At 47.9% G+C, this 26000-nt stretch overlaps 2 protein-coding genes across 24 annotated transcripts in view; both read left to right on the top strand.

The window, feature by feature from the left end:
- Positions 1-26000, top strand: part of LOC130852001 (protocadherin gamma-C5) — a 182605-nt gene that overhangs the window by 145035 nt on the left and 11570 nt on the right. For 18 of the 23 annotated variants that reach the window (XM_057732723.1, XM_057732660.1, XM_057732807.1 and 15 more), the window contains exon 2: positions 21989-22047. In XM_057732723.1, the coding sequence (XP_057588706.1) occupies positions 21989-22047 (59 nt within the window). Of the gene's footprint in view, positions 1-5104; positions 7709-15309; positions 19083-21236; positions 21901-21988; positions 22048-26000 lie in introns of those variants that run through there. The other 5 variants (XM_057732815.1, XM_057732656.1, XM_057732768.1 and 2 more) reach the window with 5 other exon arrangements.
- PCDHGC4 (protocadherin gamma subfamily C, 4) lies at positions 11958-15192 on the top strand. The gene has a single exon (XM_057745906.1). It carries the CDS (start codon positions 12595-12597, stop codon positions 15190-15192), a length of 2598 nt encoding a protein of 865 aa, XP_057601889.1. The 5' UTR covers positions 11958-12594.

Raw genomic sequence — 26000 nt, 5'->3', positions numbered from 1 at the left:
ATGACCTGAGAATTTTTGACTAGACTAGAAGTGCCCATTATTAAGTGAGGAACATTGGAGAGAGAACATTTTTGAGGGTGTGGTTAAGAGTTGAGTGTGACATTGTGCTAAGACAAAGAAGCCAGATACAAAAGGCTATGTGTTTTATTTTTTATTTTTTAAATTGAAGTATAGTTGATTTATGATGTGCTAATTTCTGCTGTATAGTAGAGTGGCTCAGTTATACACATACACATATACATTCTTGTTTTATATTCTTTTCCATTATGGTTTATCCCAGGACATTGGATATAGTTCCCTGTGCTATACAGCAGGACCTTGTTGTTTATCCATTCTAAATATAATAGTTTGCATCTACCAACCCCAAATTCCCAGTCCATCCCTCTCCCCACTCCCTTGGCAACCACAAATCTGTTCTCTATGTCTGTGAGTCTGTTTCTGTTTTATAGATAAGTTCATTTGTGCCATATTTTAGGTTGCACATATAAGTGATATCATATGGTATGTCTTTTTCTTTGTGACTTATAATCTCTAGTTGCATCCATGTTGCTGCACATGGCATTATTTTGTTCTTTTTTATGCTGCGTAATATTCCATTGTATATATGTACCACATCTTTATCCATTCATCTGTTGATGGACGTTTAGGTTGTTTCCATGTCTTGGCTATTGTGAATAGTGCTGCTGTATCTTTTTGAATTATAGTTTTGTCCAGATATATGCCCAGGAGTGGTATTGCTGGATCATATGGTAATTCCATTTTTAGTTTTCTGAGGAACCTCCATACTGTTTTCTGTAGTGGGTGCGCCAACTTACATTCCCACCAACAGTGTCGGAAGGTTCCGTTTTCTCCACACCCTCTCCAGCACGCGTTATTTGTAGACCTTTTAATGATGACCATTCTGACTGGAGTGAGGTGGTACCTCATTTGCAGTTTTGATTTGCATTTCTTTAATAATTAGTGATGTTGAGCATCCAAAGGCTATGCATTTTGTAATTCTCTTTTTGTGAAATTTCTAGAAAAAGGAAAACTATATAGAAAGTAGATCAGTGGCTACTTGAAGCTGGGGGTGAGACCAAGGACTGACTGCAGATAGGCATGAAGGATTTGGGGGGCTGATGGGAGTATTCTAAAACTGGATTGTGGTATTGGTTGCATAACTGTACAAAATCACTAAAACTCACTGATTGTCCAGGTGAGCTGTATGGTAAGTACAAAGCTGTTAAAAGATTAAAATAAAAGATTAAGATACCTGTGTTTATGTCAAGGAGTACTATTATTATTCCCATTTTATAGATAAAAGTTAAAAATAAAAGCTTAATAGTTACATAGCTACTAAGTATACTATCCAGTATTGGAGCTCAAGTCTTTTTGACACTAAGCCCTTACTCTTGAACACTATGTTTACTTTCTGTTTTAAAATTGCTTGCCGCATCTTGTTGATCAGAGGCACTCTTGGAATTAGAAAACAGAGAGGAAAGAAGATAGAGACTGGAAAATTCTATTGATCCTGTACACTGGTACTTCCATTTCCTCTGGATATAGGTGACAGCAAGTTTTTTGTCCAGTGTGAGTTATAATACCACACCTTGCTTGGCTCTTTGGCGAACTGTGTTTTCTCTTTCAAATCATTAGATTAAGAAATAGTTTCATTAGGGCCACTGGTAGCTTAAAAGACTGTATCTTCTGAAAATGCTTTATCCTAGAGAAAATGGATACACACAAATGAGTATATATATATATATATATATATATATATATATATATATATACTATATACTATAGTCCTTACTATATTTTATGATAACTATGCCATTAGCATAAAGAATGCTATATTAATAAGCATTAAGTATGGGGAGATGTTGGTCAAAGGGTACCAATTTTCAGTTGTAAAATGAATAAGTTCTGGAATTTGATGTACAACATGGTGACTATAGTTAACAATATTGTAGTTTGTAGTTAATTTGAAATTTGTTAAGAGAGTAGATCTTAAATGTTCTTACCACACACTTTAAAAAATGGTAACTAGGTGAGGTGATAGATGTGTTAATTATATTCTGTTGATCACCTTACAATATACACATATATTAAATCATCATGTTGTACACCTTAAACTTATATAATTTTATTTGTCAATTATACTTCCATAAAGCTGGGAAATTTTAAGCATTAAGTGCCTACTGTGCTAGTTTAATTATTACTATGCCTCCACTAAGGAGGCATAGTAATAATTAAAACAAGCATGGTCTCTGCCTTCCTGCAGCTTTATTTATTTATTTATCTATTTATTTATTTATTTAGTGGGAAAGGCAGGCACTATGCTTAAACAAAATATAATTTAAAATTTTTAAATTGTGTTAGGTTTGACAAAGGAAAATATAAGGTTCTCTGAGGGAGCATAACAAAGCATCCTGGTTTTAACTGGGGCCTAAGAGAAGACCTCTGTTAAGAAATAACATTTAAACTGAGACCTGAAAGATTTGTATAAATAAGCGAAAGCAAAGGGAAGGAAGGAAAAGAAGCTGTCCTAGGAGAGGAACAGCCTGCGTGAAGAGCTTGGTTGGTGACCACACTGAAAGCAGTGTAATAGACTATTGAGAGAAGGGGAAGGCTTGAGAAATTGGATACTATGCAAAGGATTTGGTATTTTATTTCAAGAGTAGTGAGATGCTACTGAGGAGTTTTGAGCTGGAGAATCTTCTGATCCAATTAAAATTTTAAGACCACTCTGGCTATTGTAAACAATGGATTGAAGGAGGGTTCTACTGGCTTATGAAGAGGTCTTAGGAAAACTATGGGCCTTATTGTTAAAGGGAAAACTACTTCAGCTTTTAAAAGCTCATATTTGAAAACCAGAATGTCAATTAAGTGATAGTGAATGGGGAAAAAATGATTGATAAATCAGTATATTTGAAAAACCCACTAGATCAGTGCTTCTTAAACTTTAATGTACATTTAAATCACCTGGCTTATAAAAAGGAATGAAATTGAGTTATTTGTAGAGACATGGGTGGACCTAGAGACTGTCATACAGAGTGAAGTAAGTCTGAAAGAGAAAAACAAACATCGTATATTAACACATATTTGTGGAATCTAGAAAAATGGTACAGCTGAACTGGTTTGCAAGGCAGAAATAGAGACACAGATATAGAGAACAAATGTATGGACACCAAAAGGGGGAAAGGAGGGGTGGGATGAACTAGGAGATTGGGATTAACATATATAGACTAATACATGTAAAATAGATAAATAATGAGAACCTGCTGTATAGCGCAGGGAACTCCACTTCGCTGTACAGTGGAAACTAACATAACATTGTAAAACAACTATACCCCAATAAAAAGAAGAAAATAAGTGGACAGAAAAAAGTCTTAGCTGCTTAAAGGCACAGAATAGATGTATGCCTTAGAGTACACTGTTTTTGCAGGTTTCTGTCAATCTTAAGAGGCTATATGATCAACAGATTTTTCTACAAAATAAAAGAGGCTAAGATTTTAAAAAACAATCACCCTGGCTTTTTGTTAAAGTGCAAATTCTGATTCAGTAGGTCTGGAGTGGGGCATTTCTGCATTTCTAACAGGCTCCCAGGTGATACTCATGCCATTTGTCCTTGGCTCACACTTTAAGTAGCAAGTGGCTGGGCTACTATATATGTTCTAAATTCTATATTCCAATGTTCTAATACCTATCAGCCTTCTTGGTGGTATGGACAGTTGTCAAATTTGAGTATTCAAAACTGGAGATTTTAAGAGATGAATTAAAATAAAGTATTGAGGACATACAGAGACAGGTCAAAGATGGCTTTTCATCTCTTCAATAAATATCCTATATATACTTACTTCGTATATACCTTTCTAACCTGTCTGCCTACCACCCTGCCTCAAGGTTCAGTTAAACTTCAGGAAGGACTATATGCAACCAAAGTGGTGTGCAAGGTAAGTGTACAGAAATAGTCTGAAGTTCTTTATGTCTAGTATGTAATGGGGTGATGTGCATCATTAGTTAAGACTTACTATGTGCCAGGATTTTATCTGCCTTATTCATTTAATAAGATAGGAACTCATGAACCCTTACGGGGTAGTTTCTTGTCTAAGGATGTACAACTCAGTTCTAACTTATATCATAGCTGACTCTCTTATTCATTATCCTAATCATTACTGTTTTATTTGACTACAATCGTAAAGTAGAAAACTTCAAGTTCTTTATCTGTGGCTAAAGGCTTTGTATTTCTGACATCCCAATCGTTTTATAAAGGTTCCAGGTCGTAAATAAAACCTGGTCTTTTTTCTTTTTCTTTTCTGGTTTTTTTTGGGGGTGGGGGCAGTGAAGAGGGGTATTATCCTTTATTAGCAACACAACTGCTCTTTGTGGTATGCCATATGATCTTGAGAAACAAATTGATCAAGTAAAGGGAAACTTTAGAGATGCTCTCTGATTGACGTTATGCTTGTTGGGACAAAGAGGATAGAAAATTTTCACATTGCTCCTTGGTTGTTAAGAAATAAGAGCTAAGCAACAACACACAATTTAAAAAGAAATCTGAATTGTATTTTTACTTTTCATAAAACAAAGTTAAACCAAACAGATGGTAGTTCCTGTAGATCTTCTCCGCTGAGGAAGTGACCCGCAATTCTACAGTCTTACTTGGTAAGAGATAAAAAACTGAAATTAACACCTCCACAGAAATGCTAAATGCCTCCCTACAAGTGCAGTCCAGCTAGTTAAGTTTTACCTAGTCTTCCAACAAACCAGATAACAGTTGTGCTGTTTTCGGTTGGTTTGAACCCCCTTCTTGGGATTAAAGACAGAGGTTGAGGTGTTTAATAGACCTTAGTTCAGCTTGAAGACTTGCAGAAAGGCCAGCTCCATCACCGTGCAGTTGGCTTTCCAGCTAAGGTGGGTTTCGGATGTGCGGATACTGCCAAAGAACTCTCTAGCTGTAAACTCTGGAAGGAAGCCAAAGGAGAGAAGTTCCTGGCGCAAGTGCTTGTCCCGCTCAGAGAGCCGGGCGCTGGCGCATTTTTCGTGCAGTTATTGGCTGGGACTCTGCGTGCCGCTGTCGGCCAATGAAGACGCTGGAGATCTGGCCCCAGCCCGTCCCCTCTCGGCGCCGCGGGATGAGGCAGAGACTGAACAGCCGGCGAGCAAATCGGCGGCATCCAGAAAGCCATGTCCGACTCGGAGCCGAGCGCCCGAGCGCTAACCCGCTGAAAGTTTCTCAGGAAAGAAGCCGGGACGATCTGGACCCCGCTAGGAGGAACTGCCTTTGAGTGAGATGGTCCCAGAGGCCTGGAGGGGTGGACTGGTAAGCACCGGGAGAGTGGTGGGAGTTTTGCTTCTTCTTGGTGCCTTGCATAAGGCTTCCGCCGCTGTCATTAGCTATGAGATCCTGGAGGAAAGAGAGAAGGGTTTCGTGGTGGGCAACGTGATCAGGGACCTTGGCTTGGATCTCAGCAGCCTGTCAGCCCGCAGGCTCCGGGTGGTGTCCGGAGCTAGCCGAAGATTCTTTGAGGTGAACTGGGAGACCGGAGAGATCTTCGTGAACGACCGCCTGGATCGAGAGGAGCTATGTGGGACGCTGCCCTCCTGCACCATAACTCTGGAGTTGGTAGTGGAGAGGCCGCTAGAGCTGATCAGCGCGGAAGTGGTGATCCTGGATATCAATGACAACAATCCCTCTTTTCCTACCCGGGAAATGAAATTGGAGATTAGTGAGGCCGTGGCGCCGGGGACGCGCTTTCCGCTCGAGAGCGCGCATGATCCTGACGTGGGGAGCAACTCTTTACAAACCTATGAGCTGAGCCGAAACGAGTACTTTGCGCTTCGCGTGCAGACGCGGGAAGACGGCACTAAGTACGCGGAGCTGGTGCTGGAGCGCGCCCTGGACCGGGAGCGAGAACCAGATCTCCAGCTGGTGCTGACGGCGCTGGATGGAGGAACACCCGCTCGCTCCGCTAGCCTTCCTATTCGAATCGTCGTGCTGGACGCGAATGACAATGCGCCCACTTTCAATCAGTCCTTGTACCGGGCGCGAGTCCTGGAGGATGCACCCCCTGGCACCCCCGTGGTGCAAGTCCATGCAACGGATCTGGATAAAGGCCCCAATGGCGAAATCATTTACTCCTTCGGCAGCCACAACCGCGCAGGCGTGCGGGAACTATTCTCTTTAGACCTTGTAACCGGGGTGCTGACAGTCAAGGGTCGACTGGATTTCGAAGACGCCAAACTCCATGAGATTTACATACAGGCCAAAGACAAGGGCGCCAATCCTGAGGGAGCACACTGTAAAGTTTTGGTAGAGGTTGTGGATGTAAATGACAATGCCCCGGAGATCACAGTCACCTCCGTGTACAGCCCAGTCCCCGAGGATGCCCCTCTAGGAACTGTCATTGCTTTGCTCAGTGTGACCGATCTGGATGCTGGGGAGAACGGGTTGGTGACTTGCGAAGTTCCGCCAGGTCTCCCTTTTAGCCTTACATCTTCCCTCAAGAATTACTTTACTTTGAAAACCAGCGCAAACCTGGATCGGGAGACTGTGTCAGAATACAACCTCAGCATCACAGCTCGAGACACGGGAACCCCTTCCCTCTCGGGCCTCACGACAGTGCAAGTGCAAGTGTCCGACATTAATGACAACCCTCCACAATCTTCCCAGTCTTCTTACGATGTTTACGTTGAGGAAAATAACCTCCCCGGTGTTCCAATACTAAACCTAAGTGTCTGGGACCCCGATGCCCCGCAGAATGCTCGCCTTTCCTTCTTTCTCTTGGAGCAAGGAGCTGAAATAGGGCTAGTGGGTCGCTATTTCACAGTAAATCGTGACAGTGGCGTCGTGTCATCCTTAGTGCCCCTGGACCATGAGGATCGGCGGGAGTTCAAATTAACAGCTCATATCAGCGATGGGGGCACTCCTGTCCTGGCCACCAATGTCAGCGTGAACATATTTGTCACGGATTGCAATGACAATGCCCCCCAGGTCCTATACCCCCGGCCTGGCCAGAGCTCAGTAGAGATGCTACCTCGAGGTACTGCTGCCGGCCACGTGGTCACGCGGGTGGTAGGCTGGGACCCGGATGCAGGGTACAACGCCTGGCTCTCCTACAGCCTCTTGGGAGCCCCTAACCAGAGCCTTTTTGCTGTGGGACTTCACACGGGTCAAGTCAGCACTGCCCGCCCAGTCCAGGATACAGATTTGCCCAGGCAGACTCTCATGGTCTTGATCAAAGACAATGGGGAGCCATCAATGTCCACTACCGCTACTCTGACTGTGTCAGTAACGGAGGAATCTCCTGAAGCCCAGGCTGACTTCGCCTCCGGCTCTGCCCCCAGGGAGCAGAATAAAAATCTCACCTTTTATCTGCTTCTCTCTCTAATCCTGGTCTCCGTGGGGTTCGCAGTCACGGTATTGGGAGTGATAATATTCAAAGTTTACAAATGGAAGCAGTCCAGGGACCTATACCGAGCCCCGATGAGCTCCCTGTACCGAACACCAGGGCCTTCTTTGCATGCCGATGCTGTGCGGGGAGGCCTGATGCCCCCACACCTTTACCATCAGGTGTACCTCACCACTGACTCGAGACGCAGCGACCCACTGCTGAAGAAACCTGGTGCTGCCAGCCCACTGGCCAGCCGCCAGAACACTCTGCGGAGCCTGGATCCAGTGTTCTATAGGCAAGTGTTGGGTGCAGAGAGCTCCCCTCCCGGACAGGTAAGGGTTAGCAAGTCATCCTGGGATGATGATAATGCTTTTTGATTCCTGCCTCACTTTCAGGAAAGTATGTAGCCGTCTTTATTTTCAGTGATTAAGGTGTTTTCCTAATGATGCATCCAGATTTTCACGTGGTTTTTCCCAGATGAAACATCGTGCCTTTGGGGGAGGGGAATGGCCCAGCTAGAGTGTGGTTTGTGGTCCCACACAGTGTGGAGTTAATTGAGTTCTCTGTGGACACAGTTCACACCCTCAGCACTCACTTGCCATAGCAAGTAACCAATCTTGCTAAAGGGCCATTAAGCTATAACTCACCATCTCAGCATTCAGAGCTTAGCTTGGTGTCATTTACATTGAGTACAGACTGATGGCTACCTCTGACCAGTGGCAGCTGCTAGGAATATAAAAACTACCTCATCTGTCCGCCTTTCCAGTGATTGCCACATCTGCATTAAAGCTAATGGTTTGCTGATAATTTTCCTTTGACTACACAGATCCTGGACCTCATTCTCAGCTGACTTTATATGAAAGAAATAAAATTCTAGGGTCCTTTAAATTTTATTTCAAGCACATTACTGAAAATTATGTGGACATTACTTACAAAATATTTTTATGTTAGTAATACATGTGCATTATAGAAAATTTGGAAAATACAGAAAAGTATAAGAAGAAAATTAAAACTAATTAAATTCCCCAAATCCAAAGGTAACCACCATTCATTATAAAAGTAAAAGCAATCATTTATTTTGAAAATAAAGCCAGATAATCCAGAAGAACATAAAGTACAAAATTAAAGTTCTTTTTGCCCAAAGTATTATTTCCTATCCTTTCAGCATTATTTTTCTTGGGTATACACATAGTGTGAAAGGTAGAGAAATTCAGATCCTGAGAAAAAGACAAAGCTTTCATTTATTCAAGATGGTGTGCAGGTCTTTGCTTTGGAGTGAAACTTAAACAGACTTCCATTTGTGGGAGAAAGACTGTTACTTTGTTACCAATAAGTGTATTATTGCTATCAACTCTTGGGTTTGGCAGTTAGAGGTAGGAAGCTCCACCAGTTACCAACTATGAGTCTGTGGCCAAGTTAATCTCTTCTCTAGACCCTTTTTTCATATGCAAAAAGGGAGTAAGGGTTTTATAAGATTAATGCATGATATAATGTATGCACAGTGCCTGGTGTATCATATGTGTTTAAAAAATTCTTAGGTATTACTAATAATTTTTATTAGTTCTTAACCCACTCCAAATCTTAATTAAACACACTTTAGAAATGAACAAACCTGGAGACAATCAAAGATGACAAAGTAGAGACATATATGGAAAGGCTAAGGAAGGATGAAAGCCAGAGAGAAGCAGCAGCTGCTTTTCTGGTCAAACTGGAAAACAACTGGCATTTTCCCTTGAACAATGTTCCCAGACTTGGTCTCACAGCAGAATTACCTAGGGACCTTTCAAAAATTCTGAAGCCCAGGCCACATCCCAGGTGGATTAAAGCACAATCTCTTGAGATGGGACCACCAGCATCAGTATTTTTTGAAGGTCCCCAAGTGATTCCAGTGTGAAGATAAATTTGAAAAGCATTGCCCTTGGACCTGCCAGTCTATCAATTAGCATGTTTTTGAGGGAGAGTGTTATTCTGATGTTCACAGAACCAGCAACCAACCTTATTGGGCCAGGTTGAACTTTAAAAAACTCTGTGATGTTGTTTTCCAACCTTAAAATATTATATAGAATAGCTCCAGGAGAGCATTGTAGGGAAGACATAAGATATTTTAGTCATCTAAAGAGACAGTCTTCCTCAAATATTAGCACCTGAGCAATTATTTCTTTAAAAATCTAGATCTAGGCAGTGGGTTTGGTGTTTCTTTTGGGGGTAAAAGTTTTTTTCTATAGTTATACTGTGGTGATGATTGCATCATTTTAGTATATATGAATTTACTAAAAACCATTAAATTGCACATTTTAAATGAATGAATCGTATAGTATAATGGATGAATTATATGAATTATGTATAGCTCAATAAAGCTGTTTCAAAAATCTAGAGATGGGAGAATCACATACCTGGCATAAAAAGGTCAAGTCTAAGATATACAGGATTCAGGCTTTGATTGTCTACTTCTAGCAGTGTAGATTGTATGCCTGTTTGTTTTGGTGTGAGCTTGCAAGTAAAAGGGATTGAGACCTAGAAGAGGTCTAGTTATTGGATATTAAAGGCATCAATAAAGGGCCAGTTGATGGTTACAGGGATGAAAAACTAGTAGAAAAATGACTTAAGATGTTATAGAAAGAGGCTTTATTTTTTTTCTAGAAAGACCAGAGGTGCAAGTGGGGGGATCCTAGTACTGCACATACTACTTGAGCTTTACACAAGTCTCCTCTTTCCAAACTTCAGTGTTCTCATCTATAAAGTCTTCCAAAATTGTGCGAGAGTGAAAAGTAATGCATATAAAATGTATACTCAATGTAAAGTACTCATATAAAGTACAAGTATTCAATAGACATTTGTTGAACTAATAGTGATATTATCATTTCACCATTTATTGAGCATCCCTATGTACTGGACATTTTAAAAGATGATAAAACACAGTCCCTGCCACTATGGTATACACAGGGTACCATAGGAGACAGACATACACACACACCCACAAAAATAATAATGGAGATCTGTATAATACAAGAAGCAATGAGAGCAAAGGAAAGTCAGCCTGGGGAAATCAGGAAGACTTCACAGAGGTGGTGACGCTTGATCTGAGAAAAGGTTGAGTAGTAATTTGTCAAATAATAAAGGGGAAAAGGACGTAGAGAGGGACCCTTGTGAGAAATTGCATGCAGAAGGATTATGATTTTTCATAATTGCCAAACCTTAAAGTGTGTTTATAAAACAATCTTTGCAGTAGATAAAGTGAAGCAAGTAGGCAGGAGTTAAATCTTGAGTTACCTTTAGGCCATGCCAAGGAGTTTTTGTTTTATTCTGTATCCATTGCAGAGTTTTGCAGAATTGCAGAATTTTAAACTGACATAAATATGATGTCATCAGGGTTTTTTGTTTTGGAGAGATTATTCTGGCAGCCATAAGTGAAATGGATTGGGGATATTGGGACTGGAAACAAAGAAAAAAACACTTAGAAGGCTATTATAATATTTGAGAAGATTGATAAATGCTTGAACCACACAGTGACCGTATAGATGGAGGGAGGTAACTATTGTGAAATTATCAGCACTTACTCACTGACGAGATAAAGGAATTGAGGGAGAGGAATGAATCAAGGATGACCCTCCTTACTCCTTCCCATTGTGACTGACCCAGCTTGGGTGGCCAATGGTGTCATTCTACTTAGGTAGTAAATCCTGGCATAAATACCTGACAGGTCAGGTTGATTTATATCTCCATCATTCCCATGGGAGAAGGTTTAGGTGTTTGGGAGTAAAAGAACACAGGAAGCAGATACCTCCCTTTGAGACCAGAATGTTGGTTGCTGGCCTCACCATCAAAAGGATATCCTTGAGGATCAAGGGCTTGAGAAAACACCTGGGGAGGATAACTTCAGGTTTTGCCACTGGTTTTGGCAGCCTAGGTGAGGATTCAGTTGAATTTAAGCCAATCTCATGTCCAAATCAGGCTGGATTTTTCTTTGTGCTCTGGTGTGTTTGTGATTCGAATTACAGTTTGCAGGGAACTACAGTGTGAATTGAACGGTGTTTCTGCATTTGTGCAAGGTGGTAGCCAGGCTCCAGGGAGGGTCTGGATCAGGGTGGGAGTGTGGTGAGATCAAGTTTCCCTTGCCAAAAGGCCCCCTAGGGCTACCTGAAATATTTGTTCTTTTGAAACAGTCACTGTTGGTAATTAACAACATAGCAAGCATATCATGGTGTCAAATAAAGGAGATTTGTGGGCACTGTGCTATTGGTAGCTGATCTCAATCATTCAAGAAAGCTATAAAATCTGTGAACATTAGCATTCTGCCAGGTAATGAGACGTAGTTCTTAGCCTCTCCCAGACAAACTGATTCTTTACTGATTTGGAACATCTCCCTCTCCTGGCTTTCTCCCCTCTCCTTCATCTCCTTCCATACTGTCCTTGAAATCAATGGCAATTTAGTATACCACCAGTGAGTATCTGAATAAGAGAGGTTTGGTTTCTGCTGCGCCTTCTGTTACAACAAAAATGTGTACTGCATAAATTTAATAGGCTACATTAATGTGTAAGCCTTTTCTGCAAAGAGATGGATATGTTTCTGAATAATCTGCAGAGGGGCAGAGTTTTCAGTATAAGGCAGTGCCTCTAATTAGCTGTTGCTGTAATACAATCAGACTGAGACAGAAGCTACTCATTTAGAATCTTGGTGGATGACAACATTGGCTTGAACAAAGTGACCTGTCTCAATGGCTACTCTGGGCTGCAGGTTGCTAGGGCTCCGACTGTCGCTGTTTTCCCCCGCCGTAAAGGGGCGGGGTGGGGTGGTGATTGGTGTGTTAGGGGAAAAATACGTATATGTTGTCTGCCTCTCCATAGAGGTAATAACCCATAGGGTGGGAAATGCTGTTGAGTGGGAGGAAGGCGAAAAGATAGGTGGGGTTTTTGGTTTTTGTTTTTTTCTTCTTTTTCCAATGCTGCGACGCATTAACCCTGCTGCTATTGGGACATTCTCTGCTTAGCCTATTGGCTGAGCCCATGAGCCGCTGTCTGCCAATCGGGTGGTGGAAGGCAGACAAATCTACCCCGCCACCAGCAAAAAAACGGCGCGTAACCCTTGCGGCGCCGGCCCAGCCGCGCCAGAGCTGGCGCGGGGAAAGGGAGATAGGTGTCTCCAGCTGCTGTGGCCGTTTGGGGCGGGTCGGCTTCTTCGGCTTCTCAGGACCAGATAGAGAGCTAGCGGGCGGCAGCAATGCTCTGCAAGGTGAGAAGCTGGGTAGAAATCTGCCGGGGGGCTACCCTTTTGTTCCTTTTTTGCCACCTGGGTTATGTTTGTGGGCAGATTCGATACCCGGTCCCAGAGGAGTCACAGGAAGGGACTTTTGTAGGGAATGTCGCCCAAGATTTCCTGCTGGATACAGAGAACTTGGCAGCTCGCAGGCTGCAGGTTGCTGGAGAGATGAACCAAAGACACTTCCGTGTGGATTTGGACAGCGGTGCCCTGCTCATCAAGAATCCAATCGATCGAGAGGCACTGTGTGGGCTCAGTGCCAGCTGCATCGTGCCCCTGGAGTTTGTAACAGAAGGGCCTTTGGAAATGTACCGAGCAGAGGTAGAAATCGTGGATGTGAATGATCACGCCCCCCGATTTCCTCGGCAGCAGCTGGACTTGGAAATTGGGGAGGCAGCTCCTCCAGGACAGCGTTTCCCCTTGGAAAAGGCTCAGGATGCAGATGTGGGGAGCAACTCCATCAGCAGCTATAGACTAAGCTCCAATGAACACTTTGCACTGGATGTCAAGAAGCGCAGCGACGGCAGCCTGGTCCCAGAGCTGCTGCTGGAGAAGCCTTTGGATCGGGAAAAGCAATCAGACTACCGCCTAGTGCTGACTGCTGTGGATGGAGGGAACCCCCCGAGATCTGGCACAGCAGAGCTCCGGGTGTCAGTACTGGACGTGAACGACAACGCCCCAGCCTTCCAGCAATCCAGCTACAGGATTAGTGTTTTGGAGAGCGCACCAGCCGGCATGCTGCTCATCCAGCTCAATGCCTCTGACCCAGACCTGGGTCCCAGTGGTAACGTCACCTTTTCTTTCAGTGGTCACACCCCTGATCGTGTGAGAAACCTCTTTAGCCTGCACCCCACTAATGGAAAGCTTACCCTTCAGGGGCCCCTAGACTTTGAGAGCGAGAATTACTACGAATTTGATATTCGGGCTCGAGATGGGGGTTCTCCAGCCATGGAGCAACATTGCAGCCTTCGGGTGGATCTCCTGGATGTAAATGACAATGCCCCCCACATCACAGTGACCTCAGAGCTTGGGACTCTCCCCGAGAGTGCAGAATCTGGCACTGTGGTGGCACTCATCAGTGTGCAGGACCCTGACTCAGGTTCAAATGGAGATGTGAGTCTGCGCATTCCTGACCATTTGCCCTTTGCCCTCAAGTCTGCCTTCAGGAACCAGTTCTCCCTGGTGACTGCTGGGCCCTTGGACCGAGAGGCCAAATCCAGCTATGATATCATGGTCACTGCCTCTGATGCTGGGAGCCCTCCTCTGAGTACCCACAGGACCATTTTCCTCAATATTTCAGATGTGAATGATAACCCACCCTCTTTCTTCCAGAGGTCACATGAGGTATTTGTTCCAGAGAACAACCGCCCAGGGGACCTGCTTTGCTCCCTTGCAGCCTCTGATCCGGACTCTGGCTTGAATGCACTTATCTCCTACTCTCTCCTAGAACCCAGAAATCGAGATGTGTCAGCTTCCTCCTTCATCTCTCTGAACCCCCAGACGGGAGCTGTTCATGCTACTCGATCCTTTGACTATGAGCAAACACAGACGCTACAGTTTGAAGTGCAGGCCCGGGATCGGGGCAACCCGCCCCTTAGTAGCACGGTGACAGTTCGCCTATTTGTCCTGGACCTCAATGACAATGCCCCAGCTGTGCTCCGCCCTAGAGCCCGACCTGGTTCCTTGTGTCCCCAAGCACTGCCTCCATCAGTTGGTGCTGGGCACCTAGTGACAAAGGTGACCGCTGTGGACTTGGATTCAGGTTACAATGCTTGGGTTTCATATCAGCTCCTGGAGGCCCCAGATCCCAGCCTGTTTGCAGTCTCCCGCTATGCTGGGGAGGTGCGGACAGCTGTTCCCATCCCGGCTGATCTCCCTCCGCAGAAGCTGGTCATTGTGGTAAAGGATAGTGGTAGCCCACCACTCTCTACCTCCGTGACTCTCCTGGTGTCCTTGGAAGAAGACACTCATCCAGTTGTCCCTGATCTTCGAGAATCTTCCGCTCCAAGGGAAGGAGAATCCCGCTTGACCCTCTACTTGGCTGTATCTCTGGTGGCAATTTGCTTTGTCTCCTTTGGCTCATTTGTGGCACTAATCTCGAAGTGCCTGCGTGGGGCTGCCTGTGGAGTGACCTGCTTTCCTGCTGGCACTTGTGCCTGTCTCACCCGATCTCGAAGGAGGGAGGGGCTTCCTCCTTCCAATGGGATCCTCCGAATCCAGCTAGGGTCGGATGATCCTATCAAGTTTGTTGATGTGGGCGGCCACTCTCATGGCTGTACACCCTTGGCTTCTGCACCCACTCGGAGCGATAGCTTCCTGATGGTGAAGTCACCCAGTGCACCTATGGCAGGGGAACCTGTTCGCCCCAGCTGCCCACCCTCTGATCTTCTCTATGGGCTAGAGGTGAGACCTTTGCAGGCTCAGCCAATGCTTGAGGGTTATTCTGATGCAGGCATGTGGCTGGGCCATGTCCCAGAGAGCATTGGTCTCTCTGTAAGAGCCTGTTGTGATGTCACCACTTCTGTGAGTGGTAACTATGTGGTAGATGCTATGCCTTAGAAGTGTTTTGAGAATTAACCAGGGAGTTTTCACAGATCAGTACTTGAGGTGGGTTATGCCCTTATCTGAGAGTAAGAAATGAAAGTAAGTGATCAAGAGCCAGGGTATCGTGGAAACACGCTACTGGAATGTGGAGCATATGGAAGGCTCTTGTGCACAACCTAAACCCAGGTGACTGCTTTCTCTACTCTTCCTGAATGAGGGGGCCAGGGTCTGGAATACCTTAGCCCTAGGTTAAGGGGAGCTAATATCTTTGCACCACAGTATCATCTACTCGCTAATCCACTGTGAAAGGGACTCTCTGCTTGAAACACAGCAGAGAGCAAAAAGAGGAACGAGCCAAGGGAGGAGAGTGGCATCAAGGTAGAAACAGGAAGCTTTTGTCCAAATCTTCAGGACTCCCGATCAAGTCCCCACTGAGATTTCAGCCTGATGCATAGATTGGGGCAGGGGAACATTACCTCTTTGTGGGGGAAAAAGGAGTAAGTGAAATCACTAAATATCAAAATCTGTTTTACTGCTGAGGAATTCATAGAGACAGGCACTCTGGGAGTCTTAAGTAGTTTCTTCTGAATTGATGAAATCTTAAAGTCTAGAGGCCCTGCCTAGACTGCAGTCAGCTTCCTTGGGTGACCTGGATCAGTCCTAGAACTGTTCCCCCACCACAAGCTGTGATCCCCATTCCATAGCTCAAGTCTGGGATCTCAGAAAAATGGAATCCTTATAGCCATCAGTTGACACTGAGATTCCTCAAAGTCCTGCCGGAGCACCTGGGCAAGACTCTAAAGGGTCCTAACATCTTTTCTCTCACCTTGGCAGTGTTTGGCAGGATGGGGTAGGGAGGGGGTAACACATGGGCTTTGCCTCCCCGAGAAGGACAAAATTTTGTTGGTTCAAGCAAAGTAGTGGGAGCTTCTAAAGTCATGCAGGAAGTTGCTGGGACAGAACACTGAGAAGTTTTGTACCACTTTGTCTTCCCTGTTGAGCACCATCTGAGCTGTCAAACTTTGCTGCCAAGGGGACTGAATCAACCTGCAGCATGAAATGAGTGGGGAGGTAGGAGTTTTCCATGACACAGATTTGCAGCGCCTGTTCCTAAGGTTTTCAGGACTGAGGAGACTTTATAATTGGTTGAGAGCAGACAGACTTTTGGGCCAATCAGACTCAGAGCCGAGGTGGGGGATCTGCTCCTCCTGCCCGCCTCTCCTCCCCCAGCTCCCCAGCTCCACTCAGATTCAATTCCCCTCCCCCCCAACCCACCCCCGCCATTTGGTGACTAAGAAGAACTGCTGCAGGCAGACAAACCTCGGAGCAGTTTTTAAGAGGCTGGAAGGAGACATAAGAGATTTCAGCTGCTACATTCCAAGCCCTGGGTCTACCTTGGAGACAGAACAGCACAGAGTCAGTGTCCAGGAAGGGACTTCTGGGTCATGGGGCCCAAGACACCCCCACAGCTCGCTGGGAAATGGCAAGTGCTGTGCATGTTGTCCTTGTGCTGCTGGGGCTGGGTGTCTGGGCAGCTTCGTTACTCAGTGGTGGAGGAGTCTGAGCCGGGGACGCTGGTGGGGAACGTTGCTCTGGATCTAGGCTTAAAGGTGACAGATCTGTTGAGTCGCCGGCTGCGGTTGGGCTCTGAGGAGAATGGGCACTATTTTTCCCTAAGCTTGATGAGTGGTGCTCTGGCAGTGAATCAGAAAATTGACCGAGAGAGCCTGTGTGGAACCAGTACCAGCTGTCTGCTGCCAGTACAGGTGGTGACCGAACACCCGCTGGAACTAATCCGTGTAGAGGTAGAAATCCTGGATCTCAATGACAACTCTCCTAGCTTTGCCACCCCTGAGCGAGAGATACGCATCTCAGAATCAGCTGCCCTTGGGGCACGGTTCCCACTGGATAGTGCCCAGGACCCAGATGTGGGCACCAATACTGTGAGCTTCTATACTCTAAGCCCCAGCAGCCACTTCTCTCTGAATGTGAAGACCCTAAAAGATGGGAAGCTGTTCCCAGAGCTGGTGCTAGAGCAGCAGCTGGACCGTGAAGCCCAGGCAAGACATCAGCTGGTGCTCACTGCTGTGGATGGGGGTATCCCACCCCGCTCAGGGACCACCCTTATCTCCATCACTGTGCTGGACATCAATGATAATGCTCCAGCCTTCCAGTCCTCGGTTCTACGTGTGGGACTTCCAGAGAATGCACCTGTGGGTACGCTGCTGCTCCGCCTCAATGCCACTGATCCAGATGAGGGCACCAATGGCCAACTAGACTATTCTTTTGGAGACCATACATCTGAGGCAGTGCGGAATCTCTTTGGCCTAGACCCTAGCAGTGGAGCAATCCATGTGTTGGGTCCCATAGACTTTGAGGAGTCAAGTTTCTATGAAATTCATGCAAGAGCCCGTGACCAGGGACAGCCAGCCATGGAAGGCCACTGTGTGATTCAAGTGGATGTGGGGGATGCCAATGACAATGCCCCAGAGGTGCTATTGGCCTCTTTGGCCAACCCTGTCCTGGAGAGTACACCAGTGGGCACAGTAGTGGGATTATTTAACGTGCGGGACCGAGACTCAGGGAGAAATGGTGAAGTGAGCCTTGCTATTTCTCCGGAACTGCCATTTCAGATTAAGCCTTTTGAGAACCACTATTCACTGCTAACCAGCCAGCCTTTGGACCGTGAGGCCACATCCCACTATATCATTGAGCTGCTGGCCCGCGATGCGGGCTTGCCTCCCTTGCACGCACATCTCACCATCAGGCTCAACATTTCAGATGTAAACGACAACGCACCCTACTTCACCCAGCAGCTCTACACTGCTTACATCCCAGAAAACCGGCCTCCAGGCTCCCTTCTCTGCACCGTGGCTGCCTCTGATCCAGACACGGGGGATAATGCTCGTCTCACCTACTTCATTGTAGGGAATCAGATTCAGGGAGCCCCAGCCTCCTCCTTTGTGTATGTCAACGCTGAGGATGGGCGGGTCTTTGCCCAGCGTACTTTTGACTACGAATTGCTGCAGATGCTGCAGATTGTGGTGGGCGTTCGAGACTCTGGCTCTCCCCCATTGCATGCCAACACATCTCTCCATGTGTTTGTCCTGGACCAGAATGATAATGCCCCAGCCGTGCTACACCCCAGACCAGGCCGGGAACTCTCAGTCCCCCAGCGTCTCCCTCGCTCTGCCCCTCCTGGCTCCTTGGTCACCAAGGTGACAGCTGTAGATGCTGATGCAGGCCACAATGCGTGGCTCTCCTATTCACTGTTGCCACAGTCCACAGCCCCAGGACTGTTCCTGGTGTCTGCACACACTGGTGAGGTGCGAACAGCCCGGGCCTTGCAGGAGGATGACTCTGACACCCAGCAGGTGGTGGTCCTGGTGAGGGACAATGGTGACCCTTCACTCTCCTCCACAGCCACAGTGCTGCTGGTTCTGGAGGATGAGGCTCCTGAGGAGATGCCCAAATCCAGTGACTTCCTCACAAACCCTCCTGAGCGTTCAGACCTTACCCTTTACCTCATTGTGGCTCTTGCCGCCGTCAGTCTCTTATCCTTAGTCACCTTCACCTTTCTGTCAGCTAAGTGCCTTCGGGGACACGCAGATGGGGACGGGGGTGGAGGTCAGTGCTGCGGGCGCCAGGCCTCGCCCTCCCGGGGGTTCTATAAGCAGTCCAGCCCCAACCTGCAGGTGAGCTCAGACGGCACGCTCAAGTACATGGAGGTGACGCTGCGGCCCACAGACTCGCACAGCCATTGCTACAGGACGTGCTTTTCACCAGCCTCGGATGGCAGTGACTTCACTTTTCTAAGGCCCCTCAGCGTCCAGCAGCCCTCAGCTCTGGCGCAGGAGCCTGACACCTTCCGGTCCCGCTCTAATACGCTGCGGGAGTGGAGCCAGGTGAGGGGCTTGGCAGGACCCCTTGGGGCAGCAGTGGAGAAGCCACCCAGCCACATCAGGGACTTTGAACTTGGCCTCTGCTCCCCTGGTGCAGGCTAGGCCCGAACGTCGGGACTGTTTGGATGGATTGTGCGGAACCAGAGGTGTGGCCGAGGCAGGGATGGGGCTCTGAGCCCTGGGGAGGTGATGGTGACTGTAGGCGAGGGGGAGAGAGGAAAGGACCAACCCCACAGTCAGAAGAGCCTGGGGTCTGGCGGTCATGCTGACGACTTCCTCCAGGTCCAGGGTCCGGGTGGAGGTGGTCACAGATCCATGCCTGCAGCCAGCCTCCTAGGCTCCGGTGCGGGCAGGCTCCACTGGTCTTGAGGTTTCTTCTTAGGTTTCTCCCCACTCCCTTGACCTGCAACTTTGCTGTTACCCATAACCCTCTTTATTTCCACATCAAACCAGTGTGTCTCTGGACAGGGCAGAAGCGCGCCCTGAGGGCCCCCCAAGGGCTATGCACAGTGCACGGGCTCGTGGCACCTCACCTGTGCGCACACACACCCCTTGCACTTGGCCTTCCAAGTACACTGCCTTTTACTGCCAGCCACTCGCTGCCAGGTGCACAGGCACGGGCTGTCCTGGCCCGCTCACAGCTTCCCTCCCACCCTGCTGCTCGCCTCAGAGGTGCTGACTGAGCGCGCCCGAGGGAGATCCCAGGTTGTGGCCACACCGGCCTGCGACACAATGACTCTAGAACCTCCTCCCTTCCCCAGGCGCCCGGGGCCTGGATCGGTCGCCTCCTGGCGGGCCTGAGTCGCCCGCGTCGCAGCCACTCTGGGCGCTCTAGGCGCAGGGCGGGCTGGCGGGTCCCGCCGGGCCCTGAGCTCTGAGCGGAGGCCGGCGGTGCCTCCAGCCCAGAAGTCTTGCTCGGGCCGGCTGAGCTGCCCTGTGGCCCAAGGGGCAGCAGGGACCTGGCCTGGGACGAGTGCACAGGCCTCTGTAGGACAGGCCGCCTGGGCCCTTGGTGGCAACACCAACCCTTTCTCTGGCGGAAAGTGCGAGCCTGGAGCCCCTGGCCTCTGGACGCTAGGACATAGGCTTTTGGCCCCCTCGTGACCACAGTGAGCCCAGCGATCTAGGACCAGGGCTGACCAAGGTATCTGAGACTCTGTCAAGTCTTTCCTTCCCCGGCTGTTGGAAAACCATGGCCTCTGCCAGAAGCCAGTAGGGTGCTCTCATGTATGGGGAAACTATAATGGTAAACAGCACAAGTTTCCATAACTGAGACGCTTTTTTTATTCAAAATATGTCTATACCCCACCCTGCCCCTACTGAGTCAGAATTATATTTTGGAACAACAGCCCCATGTGATTCTGACAGCTGTCTGAGAAAGCCTTGCTACATGCTTCCTCTGCGAACCGCGACAGCTTTGCTCCTCCCCACGCTGCTGTTGGGTAGGTACTAGCATCCCCCCTCTTGTAACTGAGTTCCAGAGGTCAAGTGACTTGCTGAAGTTCACAGGATAAGTGATAGAAAAAGATCTAATCTAGGTCTGTCCAACTCCAGAATTTGTACTTTCAATTACTTGGTACTTTAAAACTGGAGGACAGGAGGGATGGTTTGCATCTGCTGGGATGAGGCAAAGGTGGGCATTATTTCCCTTTTAGAGCCTTACTGGTGGAGAAAATTCTACTGGGGCTCCTTACCTTTGAGCAGCCCTAACTGAACAAACTTGGACCCACTGTCCTTATGTAGATCGTGAGTTTGCCTAGCTCCTGTCCTCCAATCTGTCATGGTTCCTGCATCTCCACGTAGATTCTGCTGTGTCTAAGAATACAGTAACGGCAGCTCCAGAATGGTGCTGGTGACTCCTGTTGTACCTGGGATGCTAAGTGTCTGGGTTCTGCTCAAATCAGTGCCACCTGTGAGACTCAGAGTGAATCATTTGGCAGCCCTGGGCCTTCCTTCTCCCCAGTGTAATTAGAGATGCTTACAACTCGGTCTCTGCTTCTGGGAGCTAACGTGAGAATTAATTACCAAAGCACCCCAGAATGGAGAGGAAATGGCTCTAGAAGTGCTCCATGAGTGTGTGATGGGATAACACACCCTCTGGAAAGACTGGGAGGGACTTGGAAGTGAAGTGGCTGGCTAGAGTCCCACACCTTCATTCAGCTGGGAGACAGCTACAGATCTGCCCCTTGGGAGCCCTGGAGATTGAGTTGGCTCTACTTGGAGGCTGTGGGAGCTTGATCTCCGCTGGGCTCCATCCCAGCAGTTCTCTCTGTCCCAGACAGAGCAGCCTTGTTCTCTCCTCTTTAGTCGCAGCCATTGTCTGGCACAGAGTTCTGGGGGGTGAGAGGTGTCCTGGGGCCTGGATGCCCTGCAAAGGCCCAGTCTGGCATGACTCCTAAATTAATAATGTGTTTAGCTGTGGGAAGGGATCTGTGAGAGCCAAGGGTCTGAAGGAGGTGTCCCTCTGGATGTGCAGAGGCACAGCCTGGCATGAAAAGGGTTACCGAGAGCAGCAGCCATCTTGCCGCAGAGGGTGCTTTGTCCCCAGCCGAGGAGCTGAATGAAATGCTTTCTAGGGCTGGTGGAATTCGCATCTAAAAGCCTTCTCTGCCACTTTTGGGGGCTTTCGTTGCCCCACCCCCCACCCCCGGCTCCACAGAAGACGCTTTCAGCCCTTGAATCTCTGCTCAGAAGTTCGGAGTCTGGGGGCAGGGAGGGAGGAGGCGTTTCCTTAAGAAAGGAATCTGGGTTGGCTCACTGTGGTCAGATCAATGTTATTGTATCTCGTCGTCTCCGGTACCTCAGACCTCTGAGACCTGAGGTATGTTTTGTCTTTGAAGATGAGCCTACCCTGCCCTCATCTTACCCCATTTGGGTACTCAGCCCCTTTCCCTCTGTTTTCTCCACAGCAAGCCCCGCCCAACACGGACTGGCGTTTCTCTCAGGCCCAGAGACCTGGCACCAGCGGGTAGGTGACTGCCTCTCCAGCCCACCCTCTTCTCTGCGGCATTTTCTCAGTGATGACGTGGGAGGAGAATGAGGGAGGGCTCAGCATTTGCTACAAATGGCTTCCTCCCTCAGTTCCAGGTTTCAGGGAGGTTTTGGTGTGCTGGGGGCTGGTACACAAACCCCAGAAGGAAGAGGCTCCTACTGTGGCTATTTTGGAAACGCAATTCACACACTCATCCCTTCCCTTTGCCCTGCCACACAAACCTTTTCCGGCATCTTGGGGGCTCTGTGGGAGCAAAGGATGGTCTTAACGTGGTCTCTGGGTGGAGAGGAAGCTTTATATACCTATCTACCGGCTCCGGCCCCCTGCTCCAGATTTGGCTGGCCTCCATCCTGACTGGGGTTCAGGCAGAGGAACCTGGGACTGGAGGAGGAGAGGAGGAGCTGTCAGCAGTCAGAGCCTCCCCTCCAGAGCCTGCAGGAAAGAGCGGAGGCTGAGGGGAGGGAGGTCAGGCAGCTGGAGGTGGGGCTGAGGAAGGAGAGCTGCCCTGGACGGGGCAGGTGGTGCAGGCCCCCCAGTCCCACTTTCTCTGCCTGCAGGCCCTTTGTCTCTGACACTCTCTCTTACCATCCTCAGCTCAGTCTCTATGTTAGTTTGCAGTCTCCGCCTCTCCCTTTCTCGTTCGGATCTTAGTTTCTGTCTTTATTGCTGTATCTCGGTCCCTGCCATTTGTGTCTACTTGCACTGATCTGTGCCTCTCGCTGCGCCTGCTATGGCTAGGTGCTCAATAAATGTGGAATCAATGAATAAATGTGACTCCTCTTAGTCTCAGTCTCTGTTTCTCCTTTTCTCTCTGTCTCTGCCTCCCTGTCCTTGACCTCTCTTCTGTCTCTCCTTGCATTATTTCCTAGTGTCCTGGTGTTCTTCGGCCTCCAGTCTCTTTCTCTGTCTCTCGCTCTTTCTGCTTTCTTGTCTGTTCTCAGCCTCTCTGTGTCTTCTCTGTCTGTCTGTCTCTCTCTCTGGATCTCTCTCTAACTAAGTCTCTTGTCTGTCTCTTTTTGCCTTACCGAGCCTTTCTCTGTTGCTCTTTATCTCTCTCTGTCTCTCCGTCATCCGGTCTTCTACTCTGTGCCCCTCTCTCTGTTTCTCATTTCTTAAAACTTGTGGGCAAGCCAGCACACACATGCCCGTACCCCACCCCCCACTCTCTCCCTCTCTGCCCCTCACACACAGAGCCTTTGATCTCTGCTTTCTACCATACACCCTCCCATTCAGGCGGCTCCGGCTGCTCAGATCAATCTGGTGTGAATTCCTGCTAAGACAGGAACCCCCTGGGGCGGGTGGTGGGAGGTGGGGGGGAGTGGAGTTGGGGAAGAGCTTCGGCAGTTGGTCTGAGGGGAGTGGGGTCGGCTGTGGGCCCGGCCTCCCTGTTAGGAGTCGGGAGCCTGGCGGAGTGCCAGAAGCCCAGGAGACGGAGGGAGGGCAGAGCTTGGGCTGCCTTCCCCATCCCCTCGCTGGCTGGACATTTGCTGCGCACGTTTTCCCGGGTGCTGCAGGTGCTGAGCCCTCACTGCCACAAGAACCCAGGACACCTTGGTGTATGGTGGAGGCTCCAGCTCGCGGGCGTGTGAGTCCTGCCTCTGGTATCAAGGCCTCAAGGCGGTTAGTTCCCAGCAGGCCCCTGGAAGGCAAGCGAACCAGGTGGCTTGGACTGCCCTTGCCTCTCCCTTGACCCCAGCTCTCTCCTTTCTCCCCGCGGGTCTCGCCAGCCTTCCCACAGGCTATCCGTTAGGTCACTCATGTATTCGTTCAACAAGTGTTTATTGAGCATACGCTGTGAGCCAGGCCCTGTGCTAAACACTGGCCTAGAAGAGTGAACAAGCAGGCGTGATCTTTGTACTCACAGGCTTCCATGCCAGCAGGGAAGACAGAAAATTGACAACAAATCACACTAAAAAAATTTCTAGTTACAAATCGTAGCAAGTTCCGGGAGGAGGGTCATGTGAGTGTAATGGAGGAGAGGGATAGAGAAGACCTCCAGGAGGAAGTGACATTTGAGCTGAGGTGATGAGAAGTACAGAGCAATTCGTGTTCCCTTTACCCACAGCCACCCCAGGCAATATACTGGCCTTGAAGCAGAATTCACTGCTGAACTTGGGAGGCCCACCGATTGACTCTTTTTTTAAAAAACTAATTTTTATTGGCGTATAGTTGATTTACAGTATTGTGTTAGTTTCAGGTGCATTGCAAAGTGAATCAGCTACACTTACTAATATATCCACTCTTTTTTAGATTCTTTTCCCATACAGGTCATTAGAGTATTGAGAAAAGTTCCCTGTGCTATGCAGTAGGTCCTTATTGGCCAATTGACTCTTATGTGCCCCTGCCTCAAGTCCCTTTTCATCAAATGAGAGACGTGGTGGCCTCCCTCTTGGGAGACGGAGGAGAAGGCGCAGGAGCTCCCCCTTCCTTAGTTAACTTGAGGGGGATGGAACAAACATTTCTGATTCAGCTGCAGAGGGGCCCAGATGAAATCAGTGTTAGGGGCCCAGTCCGGCAACTCTAACTTCCCCCTTTCATTCATTCAGTAAATAGTTAGTAAGCACCTACTGTAGGATAGGTGGTGCTCTAGGTATAAGATAGACGTAATCTCTGCCCCAGGCGGTTTACAGTGTGTTGTGGGAGACAAATATTAACCAAATAATTACTCAAAAAATTGATAAGATTGCAGTTATCCCAAGTGCTCTGAAGAGCAATTCCTGGTGGTGAGAGTATAAAATAGGGATTTAACCAGGTCAGGGAGAAGGAGGACATCCAGAAGGAAATGAGGTTGTGAATTAACCAGCTGAAGGAAAGAGGGAAGAGCAGCCCAGGGGGAGGGAAGAGCATTTGCAAAGGCCCTGTGGTGAGGCCTCTCAGGACCAGCAGAATGATGGAGTTTTGCTTTGCTGTCATTCTGATGAGTCAATGAGAGTGAGAAGATGAAGAGGGGAGATTTCTCTCATTCAGTCTAACCCTGGCTCTGGTTCCCCACTGCTTCACTGGCCCATCTTGGCTACTGGCACACCAGGTTCAGAGCAGGGCTAGTGTTGAGTTCTTTAGTCAATCTGCTTCAAGTTCAAGCCAGCGCTGTGTCACATTGCCTAGACAAAAGGAGGTCTTCTGAAGTCCCTGCCTGCCAGGTGCTCCTTCTCCCCACCACTACCCCTGCTCAGGTCCTCCTTTTGGCTTCTGATCCCAACAGCTGTTGTCTCAAGCCCTGAGCCCAGCAAGCCAGCTCTTTCTCAGGCTGTATCTCAGGCTCCACCCTGCAGCTGTTCGCAGCCTCTGCCCAAAGGAGGGTCTCCACTTGGCTTCCTCTGGTCCCAACACTATTCTCCTTTGATGGCTCCGCACTCTCCTTCCCCATCAATTCTGTCTCTCCTAAGAGACACTATCCCTGTTCTCCCTCAGTTTGTGCAGTCATTCAACAAGCGAATAGAAACTTACTTTTTTCTGCTTATAAAATAATCCATACTCATTATAGAAACATGAGAAATAGAGAAAACAGTTTAAAAGCAAAAGCACTCGTAATTTTAGAACCCAGGGAAACTACCACTCACATGGTAGTTTTAATATGGAAAGTTTCAAATCTGTATAAAAGTAGAGAGATGGGTGTAATGAGCCTCTCTGGCCTCCCTGTCTAGCTTTAATCCCTAACGTGTTTTACTTCTGTCTCCACCCCCTCATTGAGTTATTTTATTTTTCGAATTTAAAATTTTATTTATTTTTTAAATTAATTTCATTGGAGTATAGTTGATTTGCAATGTTGTGTTAGTTTCAGGTGTACAGCGAAGTGAGTCAGTTATACATACACATATATCCACTCTTTTTCAGATTCTGTCCCCCACAGAGGTCATTAGAGTATTGAGTAGCGTTCCCTGTGCTACACAGTAGGTTCTTATTATCTATTTTATATATAGTAGTGTGTG

This window comes from Hippopotamus amphibius, chromosome 1, assembly GCF_030028045.1.
Source record: "Hippopotamus amphibius kiboko isolate mHipAmp2 chromosome 1, mHipAmp2.hap2, whole genome shotgun sequence".
NCBI classification, from domain to species: Eukaryota; Metazoa; Chordata; class Mammalia; order Artiodactyla; family Hippopotamidae; genus Hippopotamus; species Hippopotamus amphibius.
The sequence above is the reverse complement of the archived record's forward strand: the minus strand, read 5'-3'. Positions and strand labels throughout refer to the sequence as shown.